Here is a 24,671-nt window from a genome sequence, read left to right as displayed (position 1 = left end):
GGCTTCTTTCACTTAGCATAATGTCTTTAAGGTTCATCCATGTGTCACAACCTTCTTCCTGTTTTTTATTTTTATTTTTTATTTATTTTTTAAAAATATATTTTATTGATTTTGTACAGAGAGGAAGGGAGAGAGATAGAGTTAGAAACATTGATGAGAGAGTCATCGATCAGCTGCCTCTTGCACACCCCCTACTGGGGATATGCCCGCAACCAAGGTACATATCCTTGACTGGAATCGAACCCGGGTCCCTTCAGTCCCCAAGCCGATGCTCTATCCATTGAGCCAAACCGGTTTCGGTCTTCTTTCTGTTTTTTAAATCCTCCCTGGATGACATGCTGAGAGAGAGAGAGAGAGAGAGAGAGAGAGAGAGAGAGACAGAGAGACAAACATAGATGTGAGATTGGTTGCTTCCCATATGCGCCCTGACCTGGGCCACGGTGCAAGCCTGCAACCAAGGGACACGCCTTTGACGGGAACCAAACCGGGGACCCTTTAGCCCACGGGCCGACGCTCTATCCACTGAGACAAAGGAGCCCGGGCACTTTTCTTGGAGAATGGTACCTTTGCTTCTTTCCCACCAGCCAAACACTCCCCACCAGGCCACACCCCCTCTCGTCAGGGCCCCTGGGAGTCACCAAACCAGAGGCCGTAGCTTTCTGGGGTGGACAGTCCCTCCTCCCGAGGGAAGCTGCATCAGTGACATCTCTTCTCCAGGGGAGCCTGGGACCAGACAAGATGGTGGTGGACCTGACCGATCCCAACCGGCCGCGCTTCACGCTGCAGGAGCTGCGGGACGTGCTGCAGGAGCGCAACAAGCTCAAGGCACAGCTGCTGCTGGCGCAGGAGGAGCTGCAGTGCTACCAGAGGTGGGCTCTGCCACCGGCAAGGGCGCCTTCCCACGCCCCTTCCCTCGCCCCGTGTTTGTTCCCGGCGCCACTCAGACAGCTGATCCACGCCCATGGTGCCCAGCGGTGGGGTGTAGCGTGACCGAAGCAGAGCAAGTGCGTGCCATCTAGGGAGACAGGCAGGCTGGCAGCAAGGAAGCCTGAAATAAGCACTCAGGACCCTGGCGTCAGTGCTCTCAGGAAGATAACACCAGGGGTGTGACAGAGACCCAAGTGCCGAGGGAGTTGGGGGGGAGGGACTTGTTTTATTTATTTATTTATTATTTTTAAAACACTTCTTTATTTTTTTATTCATTTTTATTTTCTTTACATATATATTTTTATGGATTTCAGAGAGGAAGGGAGAGAGAGGAAAAGATAGAAATATCAACGATGAGCCGAAACCGGTTTGGCTCAATGGATAGTGTCGGCTTGGGGACTGAAAGGTCCTGAGTTCGATTCCGGTCAAGGGCATGTACCTTGGTTGCGGGCACATCCCCAGTAGGGGGTGTGCAAGAGGCAGCTGATCAATGACTCTCTCTCATCGATGTTTCTAACTCTCTATCTCTCTCCCTTCCTCTCTGTACAAAATCAATAAAATATAATTTTTAAAAAAAATCAACGATGAGAGAGAATCATGGATCCGCTGCCTCCTGCAACATGTGCCCTTCACAGGAATTGAACCCAGGACCTCTTAGTCCTCAGGCTGACGCTCTAGCCACTGAGCCAAACCGGCGGTTAGGGCAAAATACTTTTTTATTGATTTGAGAGGAAGGGAGGGGGAGAGATAGAAGCATTAATGATGAAAGAGAATTATTGATTGGTTGCCTCCTGCATGTCCCACACTGAGGATCAAGCCCACAACCCAGGCACGTGTGCCCTGGCCTGGAATAGAACAGTGACCTCTTTGTTCATAGGTCTATATTCAACCACAGAGCCACACTGGGGGTAGGGAGGGACTTGCTTTAGATTGGGTAGTTAGGGACAACCCCTCTGGGGTGAAGGACAGGAAGCAGACAACCATGTATAGATTCGGTAGGACCAGAATGGAGTGAGAAGTTCAGAGAAGTTCAAAGTCAAGTGGGAACCAGCGTGGCCAGTTAAAGAGACCCAGCAGGGGGGAACCTGAAACGCAGGAGAGGGTGGTCCAGAAGAGACTGGGGACTGGGGACTGGTGCCTTGTCCGCCACAGGCAGGAGTTCCGATTTTATTGTAAGTGGGGAAGGTTTAGTTGAGGGAATGACAAGGTCTGATGTACCGTTTTAAAGGATCGGTGAGGTGATTTTGATAACTGAACTATTTGGTTATAGAGGATATCGTTGTCCTTTGGAAATACACACTGAGTTCTTTAGGAATAAAGGTGTAAGCTGTTTCCAACTCTCAAGTGGTTCAGAAAGAAGGTAGATGCATGAAGGGTGGGGTGGGTGGGCGGGTGGATGGAAAGATAAGATAAATGGGATAAACATAAATAATTGGAGGATCTGGGATAAACTATTTGGGAAGTCTTTTTTATTATTAAAAAAAAAAAAATGATGATGAAGGTTCTTCACTTTCAGAACTGCACCAGTAAGAGGTCCGCAATAAAACAACCCATTTGTCTGCCCTCCCTTTCCCAGCGGCCTGATTCCAGCACGAGAAGGCCCCGAGGGGAGGAGAGGGAAGGACTCCGTGGCTGCCAGGGCCAGCAGCGCCGGCAGAAACAAGGAGGAGAAGACCATCATACGGAAGCTGTGAGTCACCGCGCTGCCCGCTGCTGCCGCTGATCGAGTGGGGAGCGGAGTTGGGGGAAGGGAGGCCGGCCAGCCCCCCGGGGGGGGGCAGGTCTGCTCTCCCGGGGGTAGTGCCGCAGCCAATAAGAAAACTCAGTTCCAGCCCTGGCCAGTGCTTCTCAGTGGTTAGAGCACATGTGTCAAACACAAGGCCCGCGGGCCAAATCCAGCCCGCCAGGCCTTGCAATGTGGCCCGCACCGCGCTGTCATCACTGCACTCCGCTGTCAGTTTATGACATTGTCAGTTTATGACTGTTCAGTAAACCATTCGGCCCGCGATTTAGGCTGGATTTTAGATTTTGGCCCCTTCTCTGATTGAGTTCGACACCCCTAGGTTAGAGTGTCAGCCTGAGGACCAAAGGATCTCAGGTTCGATTCCTGGTCACGGGCACGTACCTGGGTGCATCCCTGAGCCTTCTCAGGGTGTGTGTGGGAGGCAACCAACGGATGCTTCCCTCCCTCTTCCTTTCCTCTCTCTAAAGTAAAGAAATAAAATGTAAAAATATGTATGAGCCCTCGAAATCTGATGTATATTTTGCATTTGCTGCACATTTCAGTAAGACCAGCCTCTCTAAAGGGCTCAAAAGTGAAATGTAGCTAATGGCCACCGTATTGGGTATCAGGGCTTTAACAGTACATGATATGATCCTTTGTCTTTGATGATTTTAAATTTTTGAAATCATGATAAAATATGTATAACATAAAATTTATGATTTTAACTATTTGTAAGTGTACAGTTTAGTCGTAGTAAGTACATTTACATTTTTAAAAATATATTTTATTGATTTTTTGTACAGAGAGGAAGGGAGAAGGATAGAGAGTTAGAAACATTGATGAGAGAGAAATATTGATTAGCTGCCTCCTGCACACCCCCACTGGGGATGTGCCCGCAACCAACGTACATGCCCTTGAGGGGGATCGAACCTGGGACCTTTCAGTCCGCAGGCTGAGGCTCTATCCACTGAGCCAAACCGGTCAGGGCTACATTTGGATTGTTGTGCAGCCTTCCCCATTACCCATTCCCAGAATTTTTTCATCATCCCATCTTGGAATTCTGGGCTCATTAAACACTAACTTATCACCCTGGCTGGTTTGGCTCAGTGGATAGAGCGTTGGCTTGTGGACTCAAGGGTCCTGGGTTCGATTCCGGTCGGGGGCACATGCCCAGGTTGAGGGCTCAATGCCCCGTGGGGGGTGTGCAGGAGGCAGCCAATCAGTGATTCTCTCTCATCATTGATGTTTCTCTCCCTCTCCCTTCCTCTCTGATACCAATAAAAAAAAGATTATAAAAATAAATTATAAATAAATAAATAAACACTAACTCATCAATTCATCCTTCTTCCAGCCCCTGGCAACCACCAATCTACTTTCTTTTTAAAAATGCTTTTATTGCCGAAACCGGTTTGGCTCAGCGGTAGAGCGTCGGTCTGTGGACTGAAAGGTCCCAGGTTCGATTCCGGTCAATGGCATGTACATTGGTTGCGGGCACATCCCCGGTAGGGGGTGTGCAAGAGGCAGCTGGTCGATGTTTCTCTCTCGTCATTGACGTTTCTAGCTCTCTATCTCTCTCCCTTCCTCTCTGTAAGAAATCAATAAAATATATTTAAAAAAATAATAATAAAATAAAATAAAAATGCTTTTATTGATTATGAGAGAGAGGAATGAAAAGGAGAGATAGAAACATCAATGAGAGAGGAACATCATTGATGGGCTACCTCCTGCACAACCTCTATTGGGGATCGAGCCTCCAACCCAGAAGTGTGCCCTGACCGTGAGACAGCCGGCTGCCTCTTGGTTCCTGGGTTGGCGCTTAACCACTGAGCCACACTGGCTGGCTATTCTACTTTCTGACCTTACGAATTTAATGAGTCTCGGCACCTCATCTTAGTGGAATCACACAGTATTTGGATTTTTGTCTTTGTTCAGTGGATGGAACCAATGGGGAGCCATGGAAGGGCGGAAGCCGGGGGAAGACAGCTCTGCATAGTGACAGAGACATTTGGTTGCTACGCATGGATTGTAGGGGGCGGCAGGGAGGCTGCTGAGGTCTGGACTGGGGGTGGCAGTGGGGGAGATGAACGAGGTGGGGTTAGGGACATATTTGGGGCACGATGACTAAGACGTAGCAGATGGTGGGGGCTGGCGCGGGAGGACTTGAGAAAAACTCCCAGGTTCCTGGCTCGAATGACTGGGCAGGGATGATGTCACTTCCTGAGAGAGGGCACTGGGGCGGGGAGGGGAGGATGGCAGAGCCCTGGGGCCTGGCTCCAAACCAGCTCAGGGCTCACACCAGCCATTGCTGGCAGGGCTGCCAGCAGCTCTCAGGGACTCCTTCTTTGACAAGAAGCAAGAGCCTGATCCCATCCTGACCTCTCAGCCTCCCCCTCCCCTGCCACGCCCAGCCCTGGCGATCTTTGCTACATTCTCATAAATGGAAATAGCGCCCAGATTGTGCTTTCCCGGCAACCCCAGACATCGTTGTTCCTTTTCCAAACTTTGCAGGAAAACACTGAAAGTCTGGTATTCAGACAGCTTTGTGTGCTTTATGTCTGTCTTATCCAAGAATTCACATGCTAGTCTCTTATTTTTTGCAGAGACCCGTTTTACAGTCGTAGGTAGCATTGAGAAGCTAATGCTTCCTCTGCAATAAAAACCACCTAAAATTTAAAAAAAAAAAAAAAAAGGTGGCAGAGTCCATCTGTTCGTATGCCCAATGGTTAGCGGGTCCGATGCCCCTGCCTTGTCTGTCTGCTCCCTCTGATCCCTCTCTCTCCACCCAGGTTCTCCTTCCGGTCTGGGAAGCAGCCATCGACGTAAGGCGGCGGTTCTCAGATCCTAGAAGACAACCCACCAGGAAGCCTTCCCAGCCTGCTCAGGGCCGCCGGACCCACTGCCCTCGCCCATGTGTCTCCCCTCGACGCCGTCCGAGGGGCGAGGAGGTGAGGTTCTCTCTCATCACTGTCTGCCTGGCTGCCGAACTGGACCCCCCGAAGGCTTGGCCAGGGCAGGGCAAGTGGCACCCAGGAACCAAGAAAGCAGAAGGAAAAGAAAAAAAGAAAAAAAAAAAGGAAAGAAAGCAGAAGGAGAAAAAAACACAACATGAAAAAAACAAAACAAAAAAACGAAACAGAAGGAAAGTGCAGGGGCCACACCTGCCCGCGCCAGCCCTCGAGGATCTCAGGCTCCGCCTCTCCGGTCCCACACTTGACCTTGCTCACCAGCCCAAAGGGAGAGGGGAGAAAGCTGGAAGGTGTGGAAGTTGACCTTCCGGGGACTTCACTGACATTTAGTGACTATCCGACTTCGGTAACCTGACTTTCTTTACGAGGAGATTTTTATATTAAAGTAAGACGACTTCCCTGCTCTAAGTATGTTAGAGTTGTCTCTTAGTCTGCGTGACCTTGTGTAAGGCACTGTCTCCTTTCAGGGTCTGGGTTCCACGCCTGTCAGCTGTGTGTGTGTGTGTGTGTGTATCCGGTGTCTCTCTGGCGCATTGACTCTAAGCGACGTACCACAATTCTGTGTGTCGGTGTGAGAGAGAAAATACTACAGATTATAACATGGAGGCACTATGGATTTTAAGGCTCATTATGATTACAGAGATGTTCAATGCGAAAAAGATGTGCATTTAGGAATTGACGAAATACAGGGTATAGGGAGTGGGTGCCTGCCCTTGGCAGAGAAACGAATGAGCCCGGAGAGCGGTGTCCTTGGTAAAGGCGGCTGGCGCACTGCTGCAGGGACCTCCTCCTCCATTCCGTCACAACCCGGGGCTGGTACTCCCCCCTTCACCCCCCCCTCCGTTTACAGAACAGGAAACTGAGACTCCGAGAGGCTGACGTAAGTCACAGGTCACGGAGCCAGGAGCTGGCTGCCCAGGACGTAAATGCCTAAGGCCTGGTTCTTACCGAGGAGCTGTGCAAGCCCAGTTCTCCGGAAATCCCTGACGTGAATCACAAACGCAATCCGTGGCAGGCCTGGCCTGCGCCGTCCGAGCTCCCCTGCGGGCCGGTGGTCATTCCCACGGCCGCCTAGGCCCCGGCACTGCGGGGCTGAGGGACTCGGCCAAGGTCCCAGCTCGGAAGTGATGGGCAAGGGGCTCAGGTGCAGACTTCCCAGCCCAGGCCTCACCCCCTTGGCGTCCTGAGAAAAGGCTGCCACCTTTCAGAGTCTGGTCGAGGATGCCATCTCGGCAGTCTCAGGTCAAGGCCCCAACTCCGAGCTCTGTAGGACACCGCCACCCTGACTGGGGGCTCCCCTCTGAGTGTTGGGGGGATTCCTGCACCTCAGGGGTGAGGGCCAACTTGGGGAACCCCCTGGGCCAGACGGAGGGACAGCGAGAGCAGAGGAGAGGGGAGGGGCGGCTCCTGGGACTGAGTGTGGAGTCCAGCTGAGATCTGTCCTCCACGGGCAGACCCAGCCTCCATGGGCGGCATCAGCCTGACATCCCTGAACCCCAACTGCACCGCTGACCTCCCAGCCGAGGCTTTAACAGACCACGGAGTGTACCCCCAGGAGCCCCGCAGACAGGCAGGCAGAGGCGGCTCCCGCTCAGACAGGCTTCAGAGGACCTGTCCGGGGGACCGCTGACCCCCTCTCGCAGACGGTGCTGGAAGCGTGTCCTGCTGCAAAACCAAGGCCGCCGCCCAGTCCCACTGCGCGAACCAACAGCCCACGGGGGGCTGGCGGGAGGGACTCCAAGCAGCGTGGCTGGTCCCACACCAAACCCAGGGCCTCAGCGACCATCACAGGCTCGTGTGCCCACCGCGTGCTGGGCACAAATCTGTCTTCAGGCTCCGTGACCCCGTCTGCAGACGAAGCGACCGTCCCTCAGGGGGACGTGCACTGAAACCGACGACGGAGGGGGGTGACCCTCGGCAAAACCCCGAAAACCCACCCCTCCATCCGCCTCGTAAGAAACACACACACAGGTGGCCTCGCCTGGCAATAAATATTTTAATTTTTGTTTCATTTTTATGGTGACAAATAATTTTCAAGTTTATTTCCTTTTTTTTTTTTTTTTTTTAAATACAAAGCTAAACCACAAACAGGTACAACCGAGACATTTTACTTCACATTGACACGCTCCGTCGGATCCTCCTCCAATTGGCTGACCTCTGACCAGGCAAGTGTGGGGCGGGGGGAAGACTTTCCTAGGTAGCACCGTCGTGAGGCTGGGGTGCGTGGGGCGGGGGCTGGGGGGGCACCAAGGTCGAGCACAGGCTCTCACACCTGTCTCCGTTCACATTTACCTGGGACCCGGGGGTCCGGGGACCCCGGGTGGTGGTTCCAGAGCCCAGGCCCCCTGGACCGCAGGTGGACAGAGTGAGCATCGGTCCCCCTTCGGGAGGGAGGGGGCAGCTACCTCCTGCCGTCACAGGCATCACAGTCAAGGTGAAAACTGTAACCCTTAGCCTTGATCCCTGGGTGCTGCACCTGCCCCCTCCCTGTGGGGTGGGGCCTGCACTCCAGGGCTCGCGGGCTCACCCTCGGTTCCCGGCTGCGCGGTCTGCGGGGTGCGGGGAGAACGCCAGGTGGTCTGACAAACAGCGTGACAGCAGGTCTGGACCTTTCGACCCGGCAGAATCGGGCCACAGGGTTGGGGGTGAGGGTGGCTATGTCGGGGGCGGGGAGAATTGGATAAGTAATTTCTGGTCCCACTACAAAACTTTATTTTTTATTAGAATAGAGTACCATCTCAAATCTCTTCTATAAAAAAAAAAAAAAAACAACCAAAAACCAAAAACAAAAAAAAAAAATAAAACCCAAAGGAAAAAGGAAAAAAAAGAAAAAAGAAAAAAACGCAGCCACGCCACTCACTGTATGACCTATGTACATGTAAGTTGTTTTCTGTGGTTTTTCTCTTTTTTTTTTTTTTGCCTTTTGTGTTTTTTTGATTTTTTATTATTATTTTTTTAAAATAAATTCAGTGTTCACATTTCTATAAAGAATTAAACCCCCGTTCCGGGAAGCGCTGCCCTGGCGGGGCCGGCAGAGCGGAGCTTCTCCCTGCCCGCACCTACTCCCCGCCCGCCCGAGGCTCCGGGGGCCGTGGAAGAGGGAGCCGGGCCCGGCCCGCGCCCACGGGCCCTGGGTCAGCCAGCTTTCAGGAAAGCAGAGGGGAAGACGAACTTACTGCGAAACCCTTTTTAAAAAATAGTCGTACGCGTCCGTGCGCGCCTGTCCGGACGCAGGAGAACAAGAGCTTGGGGGCATCCCGTGGGGGCCGGCAGGAGGTCGGTCGGCGGGCGCCGTCGCGGCCGTCCGGTGCTGCTCGGCGCCCGGGCGCGTCCGGGGTGCGGGGGAGAGGCCTGGCTCCGCGGCCCCCCGCTTCCTGGGCTCCGGCTGGAAGGCTCTCTCCTCCGAGACCTGCGCCGCCGGGCCTGGCCTGGCTGCATGCACGCGAGCGAGCGCGGGAAGCACAAACGTTCGGCTTTGTATGCAAAAAAGGTACAAAAACAACTAGAATATAAAAGTTTTGGTAATATAAGGCCATCTGTTCAAGTCCGCTGTGGAAACCTGTAACAGATATTTAAATACTACAGTGAAAAGGCATCTTAATATACTTTTTTAAAAACATCTGAAGTAATCTAATAGTAAGTGTGTGTAAAAAAAAAAAAAAAATCAATTCCCTTTGAGGGCACTTTGTCCACGCAGGGGGGGCGGGCGTTAATGCTTCAGCCAGGGGTAGGCCTCGATGGAGGCCCGGCTGCGGTCCCCGTAGTCGTACAGCAGCTCCTCGCCCGCCTCGATGTCGCGGGAGGCGATGAGGATGAGGTGAGGCACGCCGTCGATGTCGTGCAGTTTGGTTTGGCAGTTCCCACATTTACTGTGATTGATCAGCCTCCCCAGGCGGTTTGTCTCTCTGGTGGCATCCACGCTGGCGGGGAAGGAGGGAGGGAGGGCAACGGAGGGTTGTTAGGTTGATAAAGAGGCTTTTGAACCCAGCCAGCCGGAGTCCCCCATGCCCTCAGCTCTGGTAGGATGGCAATTTATGGCCACGCCTTTTGGGAAAACAATTCAACTAAAAAAAAAAAAAAAAAATCTCAAGAGCCTAGAGAGGCTGCGGGTGGGGTGAGGCTGCGGGTGGGGTGGGGTGTCTCCGGCAGGGGTGGGAGGAGACAGGAATGCAAAGGGCTCTTTGTGGAAGCTGGTGTTGGGGGGGGTGGGTGTGTGTGTGTGTGTGTGTGTGTGTGATAAGAAGGCAGGGAGTATGGGAACTCTCTGTACCTTCCCCTCGGTTTTGCTGGTACCTAAACCTGCTCTAAAAAATCGTCTGTTAGAAAACAACCCACAACAAAAAGCAACCCCCTGCATGGCCATCTGGAGAACGGAGCAGCCAGCCGTCTCCAGAGCCGCCCTGGCCCAGTGCCCCGAGAGGAGGCGGCAGGTGAGCCTCGGAGCCGTGTCCACGTGACCAGCCCGAGCCTGCTCCAAAGTCGGAAAACGAGAAGGGGGTGGGGGAGAGCGGCTTCACAGCTGAGAAAAGGCAGCCAGAGCCACAGGAGGCCAGAGCCACAGGACCAGGTGTTCCTGGCCTCGGCGGCAGCCGGGGACTTACCAGTAGGTTTTGCTCAGATACTGGAAATAGTACATGTAGCAGCCGGTGGAGGGGTCCTGCGCGTACACGGCCTCCCGCTTCTTGGCGTCGGTGATCTCGATGAGGTCCCCGTGGTACTCCACCACAAAGTCGCCCCGGGAGAACTGCTTGGTGGCGATCACGCCCCTGCCTTTGCCGTCGATGAGGTCGATCTGTCGGGAGGCGATGAGCGAGAGGGTTAGTTCCTAACAGCCAGAGGTACCACGGCGAGGCCGGCCCGGGAGGCCTGGGACCGCCGTCGTGGGAACAGCTTTCGTGAGGGACGCCGCGGCCGAGTTCAGTGCGCAGCACATTAAAGCGCACACAGGGGTGCAACTATCGCCACGATCCAGCGCCTCAGAAGGTCCCCTTGTGCCCGTTTGCAAAGCAGGGTCCTGCGTCTCCTGAGAAATCTGCGAGGTGGGTGTGGCCCATTTTGCGGGTGAGCAAACGGAGGCTCAGAGGGGGCAGACCCACGTCCACGCCTTGTGGCCAGGAAGTGGTGTAGCCCGGACTCAGACCCACGCAGCGAGCCTCGTGGGGAGAGCAGGAGGACCCAGCGCTGAGTCTCTCCTTCAGGGGCCCAGGCTTACGTCCAGATCTCCCTACATGGTGGGTGGGGACTGTAGCTTTCTGCCCTGAATCCCAGCCCAGACCATCTGGCTACCAGAGTTCCTCTCCTCTCATCCACCCAACTGTGACAGAAAAATACCAGCAGAAAAGCAAGTTTCTCGGGCATTGCCACTTCCCAGGAAAACAGTTTAAAAAAATTTTTTTTAATCATATTTTTGTTGATTTCAGAGAGGAAGGGAGGAGAGAGAGAAACATCAATGATGAGTGAGAATCATTGATTGGCTGCCTCCTGCACGCCCTCTACTGGGGATCAAGCCCGAAACCCTGGCACGTGCCCTTGACCAGAATCGAACTTGGGACCCTTCGGTGCTAAGGCCAATGCTCTACCCACTGAGCCAAACCGGCTAGGGCGAAAACAGAGTTTAGGAAAAATGTATTTGTTTCTCCTTTTCAAAGAGTCCCTAGACATGGTGTTAAATAGAGGAAGCCAGACACAGCAGCTCCCTATCCTATGATCCCGTCCGTAGGACTGTCCGGCACAGGCGGGTCCAGAGAGAGAGAAAGCTGACTGGTGGGTGCCAGGGGTTGGGGCCGCCAGCTAATGGGGACGGGGTTTCCAGTTCCGTTTGAAAAGATAAAAAGGTTCGGAAGTGGACAGGGGTAATCAGCGCACAACACTGTGAATGCACTCAATGCCACTTAATGGTGCATTTTGAAATGGCTAAAACCCTAAACTTTATGCAATATGTATTTCACAAAAAATATATATATATATTAAAAAAAAATTTTTTTTTCAATATATTTGTATTGATTTCAGAGAAGGGAGAGGGAGAGAGAAACATCAATGATGAGAGAATCATTGATCAGCTGCCTCCTGCACACCCCCTATTGGGGATCGAGCTTGCAACTTGGGCATGTTCCCTTGACTAGAATCGAACCCGGGACTTTTCAGTCCACAAGTTGATGCTCTCTATTCACTGAGCCAAACTGGCTGGGGCTCACCGTAATTTTAAAAACGTTTCCTTGGGCTAACATTTCACACAGAGTCCACTATGTTTCCGCATGAGTCTCACCCCTGACAACTAACAGTGCAGCTAGTCAGTAACCACGAAAGGACTAAGCAATGAGGGGTCACTGTGACCTTGGCCCACAGCCCGCCACCTTACCTTCATGCCTTCTTCCTTTCCACTTTCGATCAATTCGTCTATTCTTCTCCTTTCTTCAAACTGGGGAGAAAACAGGCGCATCAGCCTTCCTCCCAGGCCGCTCTGGACCAGCCACAGGGTCACCCACAGTCGGCCTCCATGACATAGGTCCCCAGGGATGCCCAAGCCCCCCAAACCCCCAAGGATCCTCCGAGAGAAATCTCCCTGACTACTGTGGCCAGTGGAACCTTGGCCTGGCTGACTATCAGGCTACTCTGTCTGTTCATGCAAAAGCGCTGGCCCAAGTCAGCTTGCTTTTTGGTTACGTGTTCATAAGCTCCGTGAGCACTGGGCTGGTTCACTGGAGTCTCCTGGCCCAGAACAGAGCCTGGCACATTAGGAAGCCCTCAGAGCAACAACACACTAACGCACACACACACATACATGCATGCACGGGTACATACACACACACACACCCCACACGGAATCATTAGCTAATAAGCATGAAGGTGGGAACATGGCCCCGAGGAGGTGAGTGAGGAAAACTAGACCAGCTCAGTGCCTTGAATGCAGAGCCAAAGCGTCCGAGTTCACTGTGAAGGCTGCATGGTCTGGGGCCCACAACCAACCAGCTCGAGGCTCCCTGGGCCACAGGGGTCCCCTGGGCAGACTGAGCAGGAGGAGCCATCCCTGAACTGGAGTTGGCAAGCTGTGTGTGCACAGCAGGCCGGGGCTGGGCTGGGCATGAAGCCAGGGCCCTGCCAACCAGCACAGTCCCTGCCCCAGTGCTGGCCGTCACCCCACCCACAACAGGCCAACCAGCCACCGGGAAGCAATGAGCGGTTTGGGGCGTCTCGAAGGCCCGGTTCCCACCCTCCTGCCTGCACCCTGGACCAGCCCTGCCCACAGTCTTCAGACTCAGTGACGTGGCTGCCCGGCTTTTAATCTGTTACACCGCTGGCTCCCCACACCCTCTCTTACGGCTCACCCACCGCGGCCCCGGGCTCTGCTGCCCGGAGGGAAGGGCAGGCAGGGCGAGACACCACCCCGGCCCACCGCCCGGCCAGCCGCCACCGGCCATGGCGCTCCCTCAGCAGCACCAACGCGAACACAAGGGACACAGTGCGGCTCTCGGACCGGGGACCGAGCAGATCCACCTGCTGCGGGCCAGGCTTCGGGAGGGCCAGCATCCACTCCCCTCTGCACGCCTCTGCATGCCCGGTGCCAGGCTCCGCAGACAAGCACCACAGCCCGGCCCATGGCGGCCTTCACTCCCCAGACAGACAGTAAGGCCGCCCCGGCCGCCCCACCCTGCAGCCCGAGCGCGGCCTCCGTGTGGGCGCACTGCGGCTCCGACCGCACGGGGAGCGTCTGCGTGCCGGCCTGGCACCGCCTCGCCCTCTGCAATGCCGTCTTTCACGGTGACCCCACGCGGCCTCTCCCTGCAGGCAAACACCTCACAGCAGCTCCTTCTTGGCCGAGGGACACTGCCTTTCTCAGGAAACCAAGCCAAGGCTGCTCTCCGGAGGGGAAAGCGGACCCCTTGTTTTGTTTTTCTTTTAAAGGAGCCTCATCAATGCAGTGAAAATACCAATTACCTTCTCTGTACGCGGAGGTATGACATAAAAAATGCCTGACTATTGCAGCGGGGCCCCACCTCTCAGTGGGGCGGCGATCCGTAGCCTCTCTTCCCTCCGGCTGCCGTGGGTGTGAGAGAGCAGGGGGGCTGCGGGGTCCCAGTTCCCCTCTGCTCAGGGGCCCGAGTGGAGGGCGAGGGGAGCAGGGCCAGAGCACGCCCGGCTGTCCCCCTCAGGAAGGCAGTAGCCACACCCACTGCATCAGACACTGACCCGCTGGACGGCCGCACAGCCCGGCATCTGCCAGCTCAGCGGGCGGAGGCCCGGGCCAGCTGGCCAGCCTGCCGCTTTCACAGGGGCTCGGGGACCGTGGCTGCCTGGCCGAGAGCAGAGAGGAGCCATGGGAAGGGACAAGGCCGGGGAAACACAGCACCTACTGTGTGCTAGGCCTGGCTCTGATTGTTCTGTGTGTGTGAAGGCGATTAATCCTCCCAGCTACCCCCTAAGATGCTCCGTGACCCCATTTTACAGCCAGGGCAGCCGAGGCACAGAGTGCCTAAGTTCCTGGCCGGAGGAGATACACCCAGTGAGTGGCTCCCAAGCCACAGGCTCCGAGGCCTCTTCCCAGAGGCATCTTAACCATCCAGAGAGGCAGAATGACCCCCACTGGGCCAAAGAGAACACTGGAGGATACCGCAGCCACAGAAGCAGAGACGTGCCCCGGGAGACACACAGAGAGCTCGGGTCCACATGCTGAGCACTGCCCACTGGGCAGCCCTCCCCCCCCCCCCCCCCCCCCCCCCCCGCAAGAGCTGGAATTAAAACCACGGGACTCTACCTGCAGCTCGGCCTTGCTCTTCCTGGAGCTCCTTCGCACAGGGTAGAAGTCTGTGAGTTTGCGATTCTGTTGCGTTTTTCCTTGAGCTCTGGGGGGAGGAGAGAAAACCACATTGGCACCCAGGGGGGCACACGGCTCCTGAGGGGCGGCTCCCTGGAAACCAGGTCGTTTAAGCACCTGTGTGCTCCGCAGCCTGTGGCCATGGGCTCACGCGCTGTGGGGGCCTCAGAGGGAGTATCAGGAGCAGCTGTTCTCTGCGGGGGGTGGGGGGAGGAGGGGGCGCCACGTGGGGAGGGGAGGCTCCTGAGCTCTGCACACATGGCAGACCAGGATGCTGGCCAAGGATGGGGTCCCTGGGGGGTGACTCAGGGGCGTGGCCTCAGTGTGTGAAGCGGGAGGGGGTGGCCTGCTCAGCCCTAACCAGCTCCGGGAAACCAAGCTGCAGGGCGTGCGGGGTAATGGGGGGCGGGGGAGGGAGGCGCCTACTTTTTCCGAGGCGCCTGCTTGCCCTTGCCGGGCTTCTTCAGGGCCTGCTTGGCGATGGCGGCACCAGAGGAGTCACAAGACGAGGTCCGAGTTTTTGGAGGTTCTGCTACTTCGGATTTTTGGTTTGGAAAAGGTGCCAGGGGACCTCTCCTGGCGTCTTTGATCTTTAGTTCCTCGGACTTCATGGAGCTTCGTAGTGCGTTCCCAGTGTTTCTTTTCTCTGCAGGAGGAGGGGGAGAGAGGTTAGTTCTAGGCGCCTATTAGACCCCCAGCTGCATTCGAAGGCGGGCTTTGGGAAAGAGGGGGGCGTGGGTGTGTGCCCTCGCCTGTCAAGCCCCATGCCCACGAATGGCTTCCAGGCGAGGCACCTAGCTTTCCTGTGACAGAGGCCCTGGCAGAGCTTTGGTCCTCAGCGTTACTGAGCTGCCAGTGACTTCCCTGGCTGGTGGCTCTGTTGGTTAGAGCGTCGTCCTGATATGTAAAGGGTTCAGATTTGATCGCCAATCAGAATCAATCAACGAGTCAATAAATAAGTGGAAGAACAAATAGATGTTTCTCTCCCCTCCTCTCGCTCTAAAATCAATAAGTTATACCGGCCAGCATGACTCAGTGGCTGAGCGTCGACCTACGAACCAGGAAGTCCCAGTTCCATCCCAGTGAGGGCACAGGCCCGGGTTGCAGGCTCGATCCCCAGTTGGTGGGGGTGTGCAGGAGGCAGGCGGTCAATGATTCTCTCTCATCACTGATGTTTCCATCTCTCTCTCCCTCTCCCTAATCAATAAAGACATATAAAAGTAAATAAATGAGTTAAAATATTTTTAAAATAAAAGAGGACATCTATAATGCTCTCAACAATAAAATAATCAACTTTTTAAAAGTAAATAATACACAGGTGGTAGGAATGTAAAATGGTGCATAAGGGGCTGGCAGTTCTTTAAAAAGTTAAGCATTGTGTTACCACCTGACTCAGCAATTCCACTCCTAGGCTTCTATGAAAAGAATTGAAAACATGTGTCTACATAAAAACCTGTATATGAGTGTTTATAGCAGCTTATTCAGAATAGCCAAAAGTGGAAACCACCCACACGTCCATCAGCTGATGGATGGTAAATAAAACGTGGTCTAGCCACATGAGGGAATATTATTTAGTCACATAAAAGAATGAAGTACTGCGCCCTAACTGGTTTGGCTCAGTGGATAGAGCATCGGCCTGCGGACTGCAGGGTCCCGGGTTCGATTCCGATCAAGGGCATGTACCTTGGTTGCGGGCACACCCCCAGTGGGGGGTGTGCAGGAGGCAGCTGATCGATGTCTCTCTCTCATCGATGTTCCTAACTCTCTACCCCTCTCCCTTCCTCTCTGTAAAAAAATCAATAAAATATATTAAAATAAATAAGTAAAGTACTGATCCACTCAACAACATGGATGAATCTTAAAAACGCTGAGGGAAAGGGGCCAGGCACAAAGGCTGCGTGTTGTTTGATTCCATTTACAGGCGATGCCCGGAACAGGCAAGTCCAGAGAGACAGGAAGCAGACTGGCAGCTGCCTGGAGCTAGAGGAGGGAGGAATGGGGTGTGACTACCAATCCTGGGTTTCTTTGGGGGTGATGGAAAAATATACACAGCGAACCCCCTCCAGGCCGCTCTCGCTCCCTTACGGGCCTTTCTGAGTGGAACCGGAGGGAGGTGAGGCCAGGAGCAGGGAGCTCAGGGACACCGGCTCTCACACCAAGGCTGAACATCAGGAGTAAGAGCCTGGCCTCTGGGTCTCCTCCTAAGTATATCTGGCCCCAAATTCTGTTCGCTGCCGTTTAGTGACACTGTGAGCTACACACGCATGCTTGTGTGCTGGGTCACCACTGAGAACCATTTACTCTCTCGCCATCCAGGGAGGGACGTGAGACAGGCTGACCACACGTAGCGAGAACCCATCCCTATGTGGGGCCGCAGCTACCCTAAGTGCTGGCTACACAGGGAGGGGCAGGCTGGGACGCTGGAGGTCCTGCAGAGGAAGGACTGTCGGAGGGAGCATCCGTGCTTTAACTGATCCTCAGAGCAGCCACATTCTCCCACTTTAGAGCCATCTGCCCGAGCCTCCTCCACGTCACTGATAGATGAGGGTTAGAACCCAGGTCATCTGAAGAGCAATGAAATAGCACGGCCCCTAGCTGTGCACTGGGATGGATCCCCAACGGGCTGGCGCCCTGGCTGTCTTGGCTCAGTAGAAAGAGCATCAAGCTGTAGACTGAAAGGTCCCAGGTTCGATTCCAGTCAAGGGCACATGCCGGGTTGTGGGCCTGGCCACCAGTGGGGAGGGGGGAGGGAGGGCGTGCAGGAGGCAGCTGATCAATGGTTCTTTCTCATCATTGATGTTTCTATCTCTCTTTCCCTCTCCCTTCTTCTCTTAAATCAATAAAAATATATTTAAAAAAAATAAAATAGCCGAAATCGGTTTGGCTCAGTGGATAGAGCGTCGGCCTGCGGACTGAAGGGTCCAGGGTTCGATTCCGGTCAAGGGCATGTACATTGGTTGCGGGCACATCCCGAGTAGGGGATGTGTAGAAGGCAGCTGGTCGATGTCTCTCTCTCATCGATGTTTCTAGCTTTCTATCTCTCTCCCTTCCTCTCTGTAAAAAAAAAAAAAAAATTTTTTTAAATCAATAAAATATATTTTAAAAAGTAAAATAAAATAAAGACTGGGCTGGCTCCCGCCCCTGGTTCTCAGCTCTGGCCGCAGAGCCTGGGCTAACCCCCCATTTGCGGTGCTTTCTGCTAACATGGAGCTGCCAGTGGTCAGAGCTGTTACCAGAAGGGAGGGAGCGTGGTGACCTGGGACTCGCACACGCTCCCCAATGCCACGTGCAAAGCGGATGTTTGGATTAGAACAGGATTTCGTTCGGCTTGTTCTGCGGGTCCAGGCAGAATTTTCACTAACCGCACACTTTTCTGGTTCAATATTTAAACTCACTGAAGGTTATGCTGCGTGAGAGGAGCTCTGAACACTTGAGTGGAAAGAAACTTTAGAAAGGAGGTCAAGGCCGGCTCACCAAAGGGAAGGAAGTCAGGGCCTGGTGCTCACACAAACAGTCAGGCCTGCGAGCGGCTGCTCTGAACAAGCCGGACTCCTAATTTCTGCACATTCGGCACCTGTGAGCCTCTTTCCTTGCAAATCAGGGGCCTTATTTCTGCAATCCAGCGAGATAATCAAGCCCGAAGGACACGCCAACCCCTGTGAAAGCGGCAGAACCTGTTAGGCCGACAGGGCACACGCCCTGGGACAGGCAGCCGGCTCCCGTGTGTCTGCTGTTTCTTAGCAGCAAGACAGAATGTGGCTCCTTCCCCACTTGGGTATGAAAAGGCTGGATAAAAACCTAGCAGAGGCGCACCATTATGGAGGACAGAGGCCTCTGTGGCCCGCGCCCGCTGTGGCCAGCGCAGGGCTGCTTCCCAGGCTTACCTTCCCGTTTCCTGTAGACTCCGGCTAATGGCTTCCCCTGGCATTTGCCGTCGCGATGTGCAACTGAGTTCTCTTCCTGAAGGGGGGAACGCATTCCAGAGCATTTGTTCGGGCTCATGTAGGTGTAGATCTTGGACTGCCCGGTGAACACGTTCTCCTACAACGACAAACGCGTATTCTGAGAGGCTGGGAGGAGAAGACGCCACCGCATTCAGCGGAGAAGGAGCGAGGAGGCCGCAAAAGACAAAGAACCGGCACCATCATCTCCCCAGGCAGGGCGGCCGGGGGCCAGCCCCGGGGGAGCGGTGGAAGGCTGCAGCTCTCCCGGGTCCCAGTTGGCCGTTTGGTGAGCACGTGTGGTCTCTAAGGGGACACCTGGCCGCCGGAGGACCAGCTGCACACAAAGGTTTGCGTACGCAGGAGCCCGCCTACCCTAGCAGGGACGCTGGGTTGGAAATGCGGACGCTGAAAGGCCTGCGGCCAGGGGGCAGGGGGCAGGGACTAACTCTGGCAGGAGCCGCAGGCCTCAGGGAACCTGATGAACCACCTCTGGGCCCCAAGGTCAGCTGGGAGGACTCGCACTCCTGTCTGAGCCTTGTGAGTGCCCAAGCCCGGCGGCCCAGCACCTCCCAGGACCTGGGGCTGGCTGCAGGTGGAAGGATTCCCGGGGTATCTGGGTGGGTGGGGGTGGAGAGCTCATAAAAGCAGGGCCCCATGCCAGCACACTTAGGGCGGCCCCTCTACTGCAAATGGCACAGGACTGGCAGGGGAGCCAGGTCACTGCGGGTGTCTCTGGGTGTGGGGCCTCCAGTGAGTAAGCAGCGGGAGGGGGGTTTCCCCAGAAGCCCTGCTGGGGCCTTTCCGCCTGGGGAGCCCTGAAACCCCGGCTCGGCGAGGCCCGGGTAGGCCCCGCACCCCTGGGGAGGCGGCCACCGCCGGGGCAGCCGGGTCTCGGGTGGAAAGGCCATAAAGACACAAACTTTTCCGAGGTCGGAGACTGCCGGGGTCATGGCGGCGCGGGCGTGGACGCCACTCCCAGGCAGGCCGCAGAAAGGAAGCCGCCCGGCCGGGCGTCCCGCCCGCATCCCGGCCCCGGGGCGGCGGGCGGGGGCGCGGGGCCGAGCGAGTGCGGGGAGGGTCCTGCTTACCCCGTTGGCGCGGGGCCTCCCCGGGCCCCTCCGCTCCGCCATGTCCGGGCCCGGGGCCGTCGCTGCCACCGCCGCCGCCGCCGCCGCCGCCGCCGCCTCCACCGCGCGGGGCTTGGACATCTTCCTGCCTGGAGAGGGGGACCCGGGGAAGCGGGGAGGGGCGCTCAGGGCGCGGCGGGGCGGGGAGCGGGGCCGCCCGGGCCGCAGCCATGTTCCGAGGGCCCGGCGGCGGCGGGCCGCCCGCGGCGCCGGGAGGCAGGGGCCGGCCGGCCGGGGCCCGCGTCGCCCTCCCGCCGGGCCCCGCGCGCCGCCCGCCCGCCCGCCCGCCCCCCGCGCGGCCGGGCCCGACACACCCACCTGCAGCCCCGCCAGGCCCATGGCGGCGCGGCCCGGCCACCAGCGCTGCCGCTGCCGCTGCTGCTGCTGCTGCCGCCGCCACCAGCGCCGCCGCGGCGCCCCGGGGAAGGGCCGGCGGCGCCCCACGGCGCCCCCCTCCCCCATGGCCCCGAGGCAGGCCCGCACCGCGCGCCTCGGCCCGGGACCGCGGCCGCAGGGAAGGAGGCGCTGGCGGCGCTTCCTCCGCGGCCCGCCCGCCCGCTCGCCGCCGCCGCCGCCCACCGTCCGGCGCCCGGCGCGGGGAGGGGCCGGGGGCGGCGCCGGAGCGCTCCGCGGGGAGGGAGGAGGCGGGCCGGCCGCGCGGGGCGGCGGATCCCGGCTCGGGCACGCCCCCTCGCGCCGTCCTCCGCCACTCGCCGGGCACCGGGTGGGAAACGCGATCGTGACAGCCCGCCCGCCCGCCCGCCCGCCGGCCCCCGGGATTCTGGGAGACCCGGCCGTGCAAAGCGCGATCAGCCCGGCGGGCCCGGGCCCGGGCGCATGGGGCGGCTTAGTGGGCATTCAGTGATCTCCCGGGCCCGTGGGCGCAGGTCCTGTGCAAACCCGTTTGCGAGGACACTGAGACTCAAAGGAGGCGAGGGTCTGACCCAAGGCCACGGAATGTAAAGTGAGAAACCCGGGCGACAGAGAGAGAGAGAGAGAGAGAGAGAGAGAGAGAGAGCGAGAGCGAGCGCGAGCGCACCAGGGTTCTAACGGGAAGTTTGCCGGGTAGCTTTTCTTGCCCAGACTACCTCCTTCAAACCTCACAAACCCTAGGAAGACAGATATGGTTATCTCGTTCTCACAGACGGGAAAACTGAGGATCAGAGACGTGAGGAGCTGGCCCAAGCTCTCAGAACTAGACCAGCCACTACCCATCCGGGTTACAGAAGAGGAAATTACAGCTGGGAGGAGCAAATGGCGCTGCAGAAGGTTTTTTTAGCAAGTCACCCGGGGCTCCTGTCCCTACCCCCACCCCAGGACTGGCCAGGCAGCGGTTCCAGGAACTGTGGTGTCTCATTCCGCAGAGCTCAGTGCCCTGTCTCACTCTACCTTAGTCATCAGGGCCTGAGGGCCGAGGCCAAAGAGTCCCTGTATCTGTGCAAAGTCAGATGTAAACAAGACACCTTGGGGCAACGCACTCCGGCTGCTTGGGTCATGACCTGGGAGCAGGGATTGGGTTTCTCCCAGGGCGCCAGGGTGTTTGTGACCATGGCCAAGTCACTCTCCCAAGTCACTCTAGGGCCTCAGTGTCCCCGTGGGTGAAAAGCATAACCCACCCAGGGCACCTCCCAACATCCACAGATTCAACAGCCCACTGTCACTTTAAGTAGCTGCCCTCTCCTTAAAAAGAAACAAGACTGAATAGGATTAAATGGCAGGACCCAGCTCAGGAAAAGCCTCTCAAACCAGCTCAGGCTTCCGCACCCTTCAGGGCTCCCCCATCCCATCCCGCCCCCACCCTCCGGATCGCTAACTCTGCCCAAGAGGCCGCGGGGCAGTGAAAGAGGACTGGGAAGGGACACGCTGACACCCAGGGGGACGAGTCTTCAAGACAGCGTCCTCCGTCACGGGGGCAGGGCAGAGTTCTCTCACGGGAACCGTGGTTTGAGGGCAGCTGCTCAGACCACCTTTTCCACGTCACATAGTGTGTTAACCCCCCACCCTACACACACACACACACACACACCCTCATGGCCACAGAGTTCTCTGTTTCAGGCAAGTGCAGGGGATACATTAAGGCACAAGTCTAGCACCTGCTCCTCTCCACTCCGCAGCTCTAGTACCTAGAAACTGTAACATAAATCATCCGGGATAAGTTTCAAAACAGTCTTTCCTTCCTCCGTACGTCAGGTGTTCATATATACTTACAGCAAACACACCCATCGGCAGGAACTCCTAGATCTCCTAGCAACAGTATTCAACAGCAGTGATACGAAGAGCTAACTCTTATTGACCGTTTACTATGAGTTGGGCCCTATCATAAGGCGTTATGACATGGAGCCTTCCCAACTATTTATGAGAAGTTTTTACAGATGTAGAAATGGAGGCTCGGGGGAGAGAACCCTCACTTGCCTAAGGTTTCTGAACCCAGTTCTGCTATATGAGGGTTCTTTGCAATGAAGAATATCTATGGGACTCAGACACGAACATAGCAAAACACTCACTGACACCTCCTTTGAGTCAGGCCCTGTGGTAAGGACACAGGGTGGACATAGAGGCCGATGGGCACAGTGAGGACGGGGGTGAGCAGGGCCCTAGAGGCCACGGTGAGGACCGAGGATCTGATCCTAAGAGCAAAGGGGAAGTTGGGGGCAGGGAGAATAGTGAAGGTCGTATGACCAAAACCTGTGTTCTTTTTTTAAAAAAATATATTTTTTATTGATTTTTTACAGAGAGAAAGGGAGAGGGAGAGAGAGTTCGAAACATCGATGAGAGAGAAACATCGATCAGCTGCCTCCTGCACACCTCCCATTGGGGATGTGCCTGCAACCAAGGTATTTGCCCCCAACCGGAATCGAACCCGGGACTCCTCAGTCCGCAGGCCGATGCTCCATCCACCGAGCCAAACCATTCAGGGCAAAACCTGTGTTCTTGGGAAGCATTCTAGCCATTGAGGGCTAACACATTGGAGATGGCAAAAGTGAAAAGAGGGAGACCAAAGAGGAGGCCGGCTGACAGTGGCAGGAGAAAGGGACTGATCCTCAGAGGAACACACTCAAGGTTGAAAATATTCACCTGATTGTAAAACTTCAAAACCAGGGAGGAGTCGCCTGGTGTCTGACCTTTGGTTCACGTGACCCAGCAAGCCTCGCTGAGTGAACTTCAAGTTTGAAACAAAGACCACTTTTCTAGAAAAACAAAACAAAAAACGGACTCCTCGTTTGAAGGGCTGTAAATAACTTGATGTTTATGCTACCAAATGCCCAATTTAATAGTTTGCAAGAATAATGTAGCCTAAGAAATAAGTAACTACTAACGTGGGGGTCAGGTGAGACAGTGAGAATCACTGACCAATAAGCCACAAGGTGAAGGGTGGGCCTGCCGTGATAGGAGAGATACAGTGGAACCAGCCAAGACAGCATGGCCAGAGTCTAGACATGGCTTCGGACTTCAGAAGTCACCTCTGAAAAATGGAAAAACCAGCCCCGTCGGTGTGGCTCAATGGTTGGACATTGACCTATGAACCAGAAGGTCAGGGTGAGATTCCTAGTTATGGCTCATGTCCCAGTAAGAGGCATCATTGATGTTTCCATCTCCCTCTCCCTCTCTGAAATGAATTTAAAAACATATTTTTTTTAAATGGAAATAACAATTTGTTAATTGAGATAATAAAGTGCCTGGCCCTTAGTGGTAATTATTAAGTATTTAAGTAATTCAATAGCAAAGTGCTTAGTTTAGCCGCCCACCCCTATAGATCAGTTAAAAGCAAACTATTTTTTTTTTTTAAATGCACTACTGTTGAAATAGGTAGTATACATTATTTTGCTGTGATGGTAAAATGAATCAGGGAAGCGTACCTTTAAGATTTGTCAGACAAATTAGTCAGGTACTATTAATACACTTTTAGAGGCTTAACACTTTTTCTGAAGAAAAAGGTTCCTCTTAATTTCCTCTGTGGATTGAGTTATTAAGCTCTTCAGCTTGAAGTTCACTGTGCCTCATTTTTAAACCAGAATCTGGGTAAGCCTTGTCCCTAAAGACCCTAGAGGGATGGCTGGGAGAATAAATGATGCAATTGGGCGCAGGAACTGAAAACAAAGGGGCCCGATAAATATTTGCTGAACGAGTCCTTATTTTTATTCATTATCATTGCTGTTGGGAGCATTCTGCATTGAGGCAAATTCCTATTAAAATGCAGTGCCTTGGGATATATAGAGAAAAATGTAAAACCTCAGCTTAGTTTTTTGTTGTTGTTTTTTGTTTGTTTGTTTTTGATGATAATGCTAGTCAAACGTCACGCTCAAGTTGTTGCATGAAGGAGACACAGCAGCTGGACCAGCCAGTCACTTTGCCGCATAACATGGGTCTTCCTGTCCTGACAGCGAAGCAAGTGTGCAAAGGACTTCGGGCAGGGACACCCCCCTACCCCCACCCCCACCCCGGCCTCTCTGATGGGCAGGGGTCCTGACCAGCTGCGGGACGAAGAGCTGCCCCAGAAGGTGCCAGGGGACCCGTCTTCCCCCCGAGGTCGGCCAGCGGGCCCGGGTCCCTGCCCGCTGCCCGGCGGCGGCGCGGAGCTGGCCCAGGGCGCGGGGAGCGGAGGACGGCGCCTGCCGCGCGGTCCACCCCTACCCGCTCTGCATGATGTGGGTTACCGATCCGCGCCCTCGCTTCGGAGTCCCCTCCTTTCCCAACGAGAAGGGAGCCCCGATGTGGCAAAGCCTCGCCCTCGCCCATCTTTATCACGAATAACAACCATCCCCTGGAGGGGACCTGCGCTTTAATTCCCAAAGAGCTTTGACATATGGATGGATCCCTTGCCTCTGGAGAGGCAGGTCAGTGGGTGCCGACACTTGGGGAGACCGAGGCTCGGGAGGGGCTTCTGGATGCTTCAGGAGGGGGTAGGTTGCGGGCATAAAAGGTTCCGCAGTGTCCCTCACCCCCAACCCCCATCCTCCACCCCCACCCCCACCCCGTTCCCGCGCCCCGTGGGAGCAGCCAGCAGGAGGGTGCCTCCCCACCGCCGCTCCTGCCACCCAAGTCCCTCCTCCAGCGCGACCTCCCACCCGGGCCGCCCGGGCTCCGGCCGCCTGGGCACGTACCTCTCCCCATGGTGCCGGTCTGTCACCGCCTGGGATCTCCCGGGAAACGCAGCTTTCGAAAAAAAAGTTA

At 55.5% G+C, this 24,671-nt stretch overlaps 2 protein-coding genes across 4 annotated transcripts in view; one reads left to right on the top strand and one right to left on the bottom strand.

The window, feature by feature from the left end:
- The window catches only part of RILPL2 (Rab interacting lysosomal protein like 2), a 13,006-nt gene extending 4,586 nt beyond the window's left edge, over positions 1-8,420 (top strand). The window contains exons 2-4 of the mRNA XM_084867816.1: positions 718-869; positions 2,504-2,617; positions 5,437-8,420. Coding sequence (XP_084723942.1) covers positions 718-869; positions 2,504-2,617; positions 5,437-5,473 — 303 coding nt within the window. The 3' untranslated portion in view covers positions 5,474-8,420. The remainder of the gene's footprint in view (positions 1-717; positions 870-2,503; positions 2,618-5,436) is intronic.
- KMT5A (lysine methyltransferase 5A) lies at positions 7,589-24,671 on the bottom strand (the record flags this gene model as incomplete). Of its 3 annotated transcripts, none has more annotated exons than XM_084867802.1 (8): positions 7,589-9,536; positions 10,218-10,408; positions 11,975-12,034; positions 14,369-14,456; positions 14,855-15,074; positions 18,313-18,469; positions 19,461-19,588; positions 24,602-24,671. In XM_084867802.1, 8 exons carry the CDS (start codon positions 24,609-24,611, stop codon positions 9,326-9,328), a joined length of 1,065 nt encoding a protein of 354 aa, XP_084723928.1. In that variant the 3' UTR covers positions 7,589-9,325. The 3 variants fall into 3 exon arrangements, with proteins under 3 accessions (XP_084723928.1, XP_084723929.1, XP_084723927.1); XM_084867803.1 differs by lacking the exon at positions 24,602-24,671 and adding an exon at positions 19,818-19,951; XM_084867801.1 differs by lacking the exons at positions 19,461-19,588; positions 24,602-24,671 and adding an exon at positions 19,818-19,961.

This window comes from Pipistrellus hanaki (genome assembly GCF_964339955.1).
Source record: "Pipistrellus hanaki genome assembly, chromosome: 19".
NCBI classification, from domain to species: Eukaryota; Metazoa; Chordata; class Mammalia; order Chiroptera; family Vespertilionidae; genus Pipistrellus; species Pipistrellus hanaki.
Note: the sequence above shows the minus strand (reverse complement) of the source record. Positions and strands in the feature narration are given on the sequence as shown.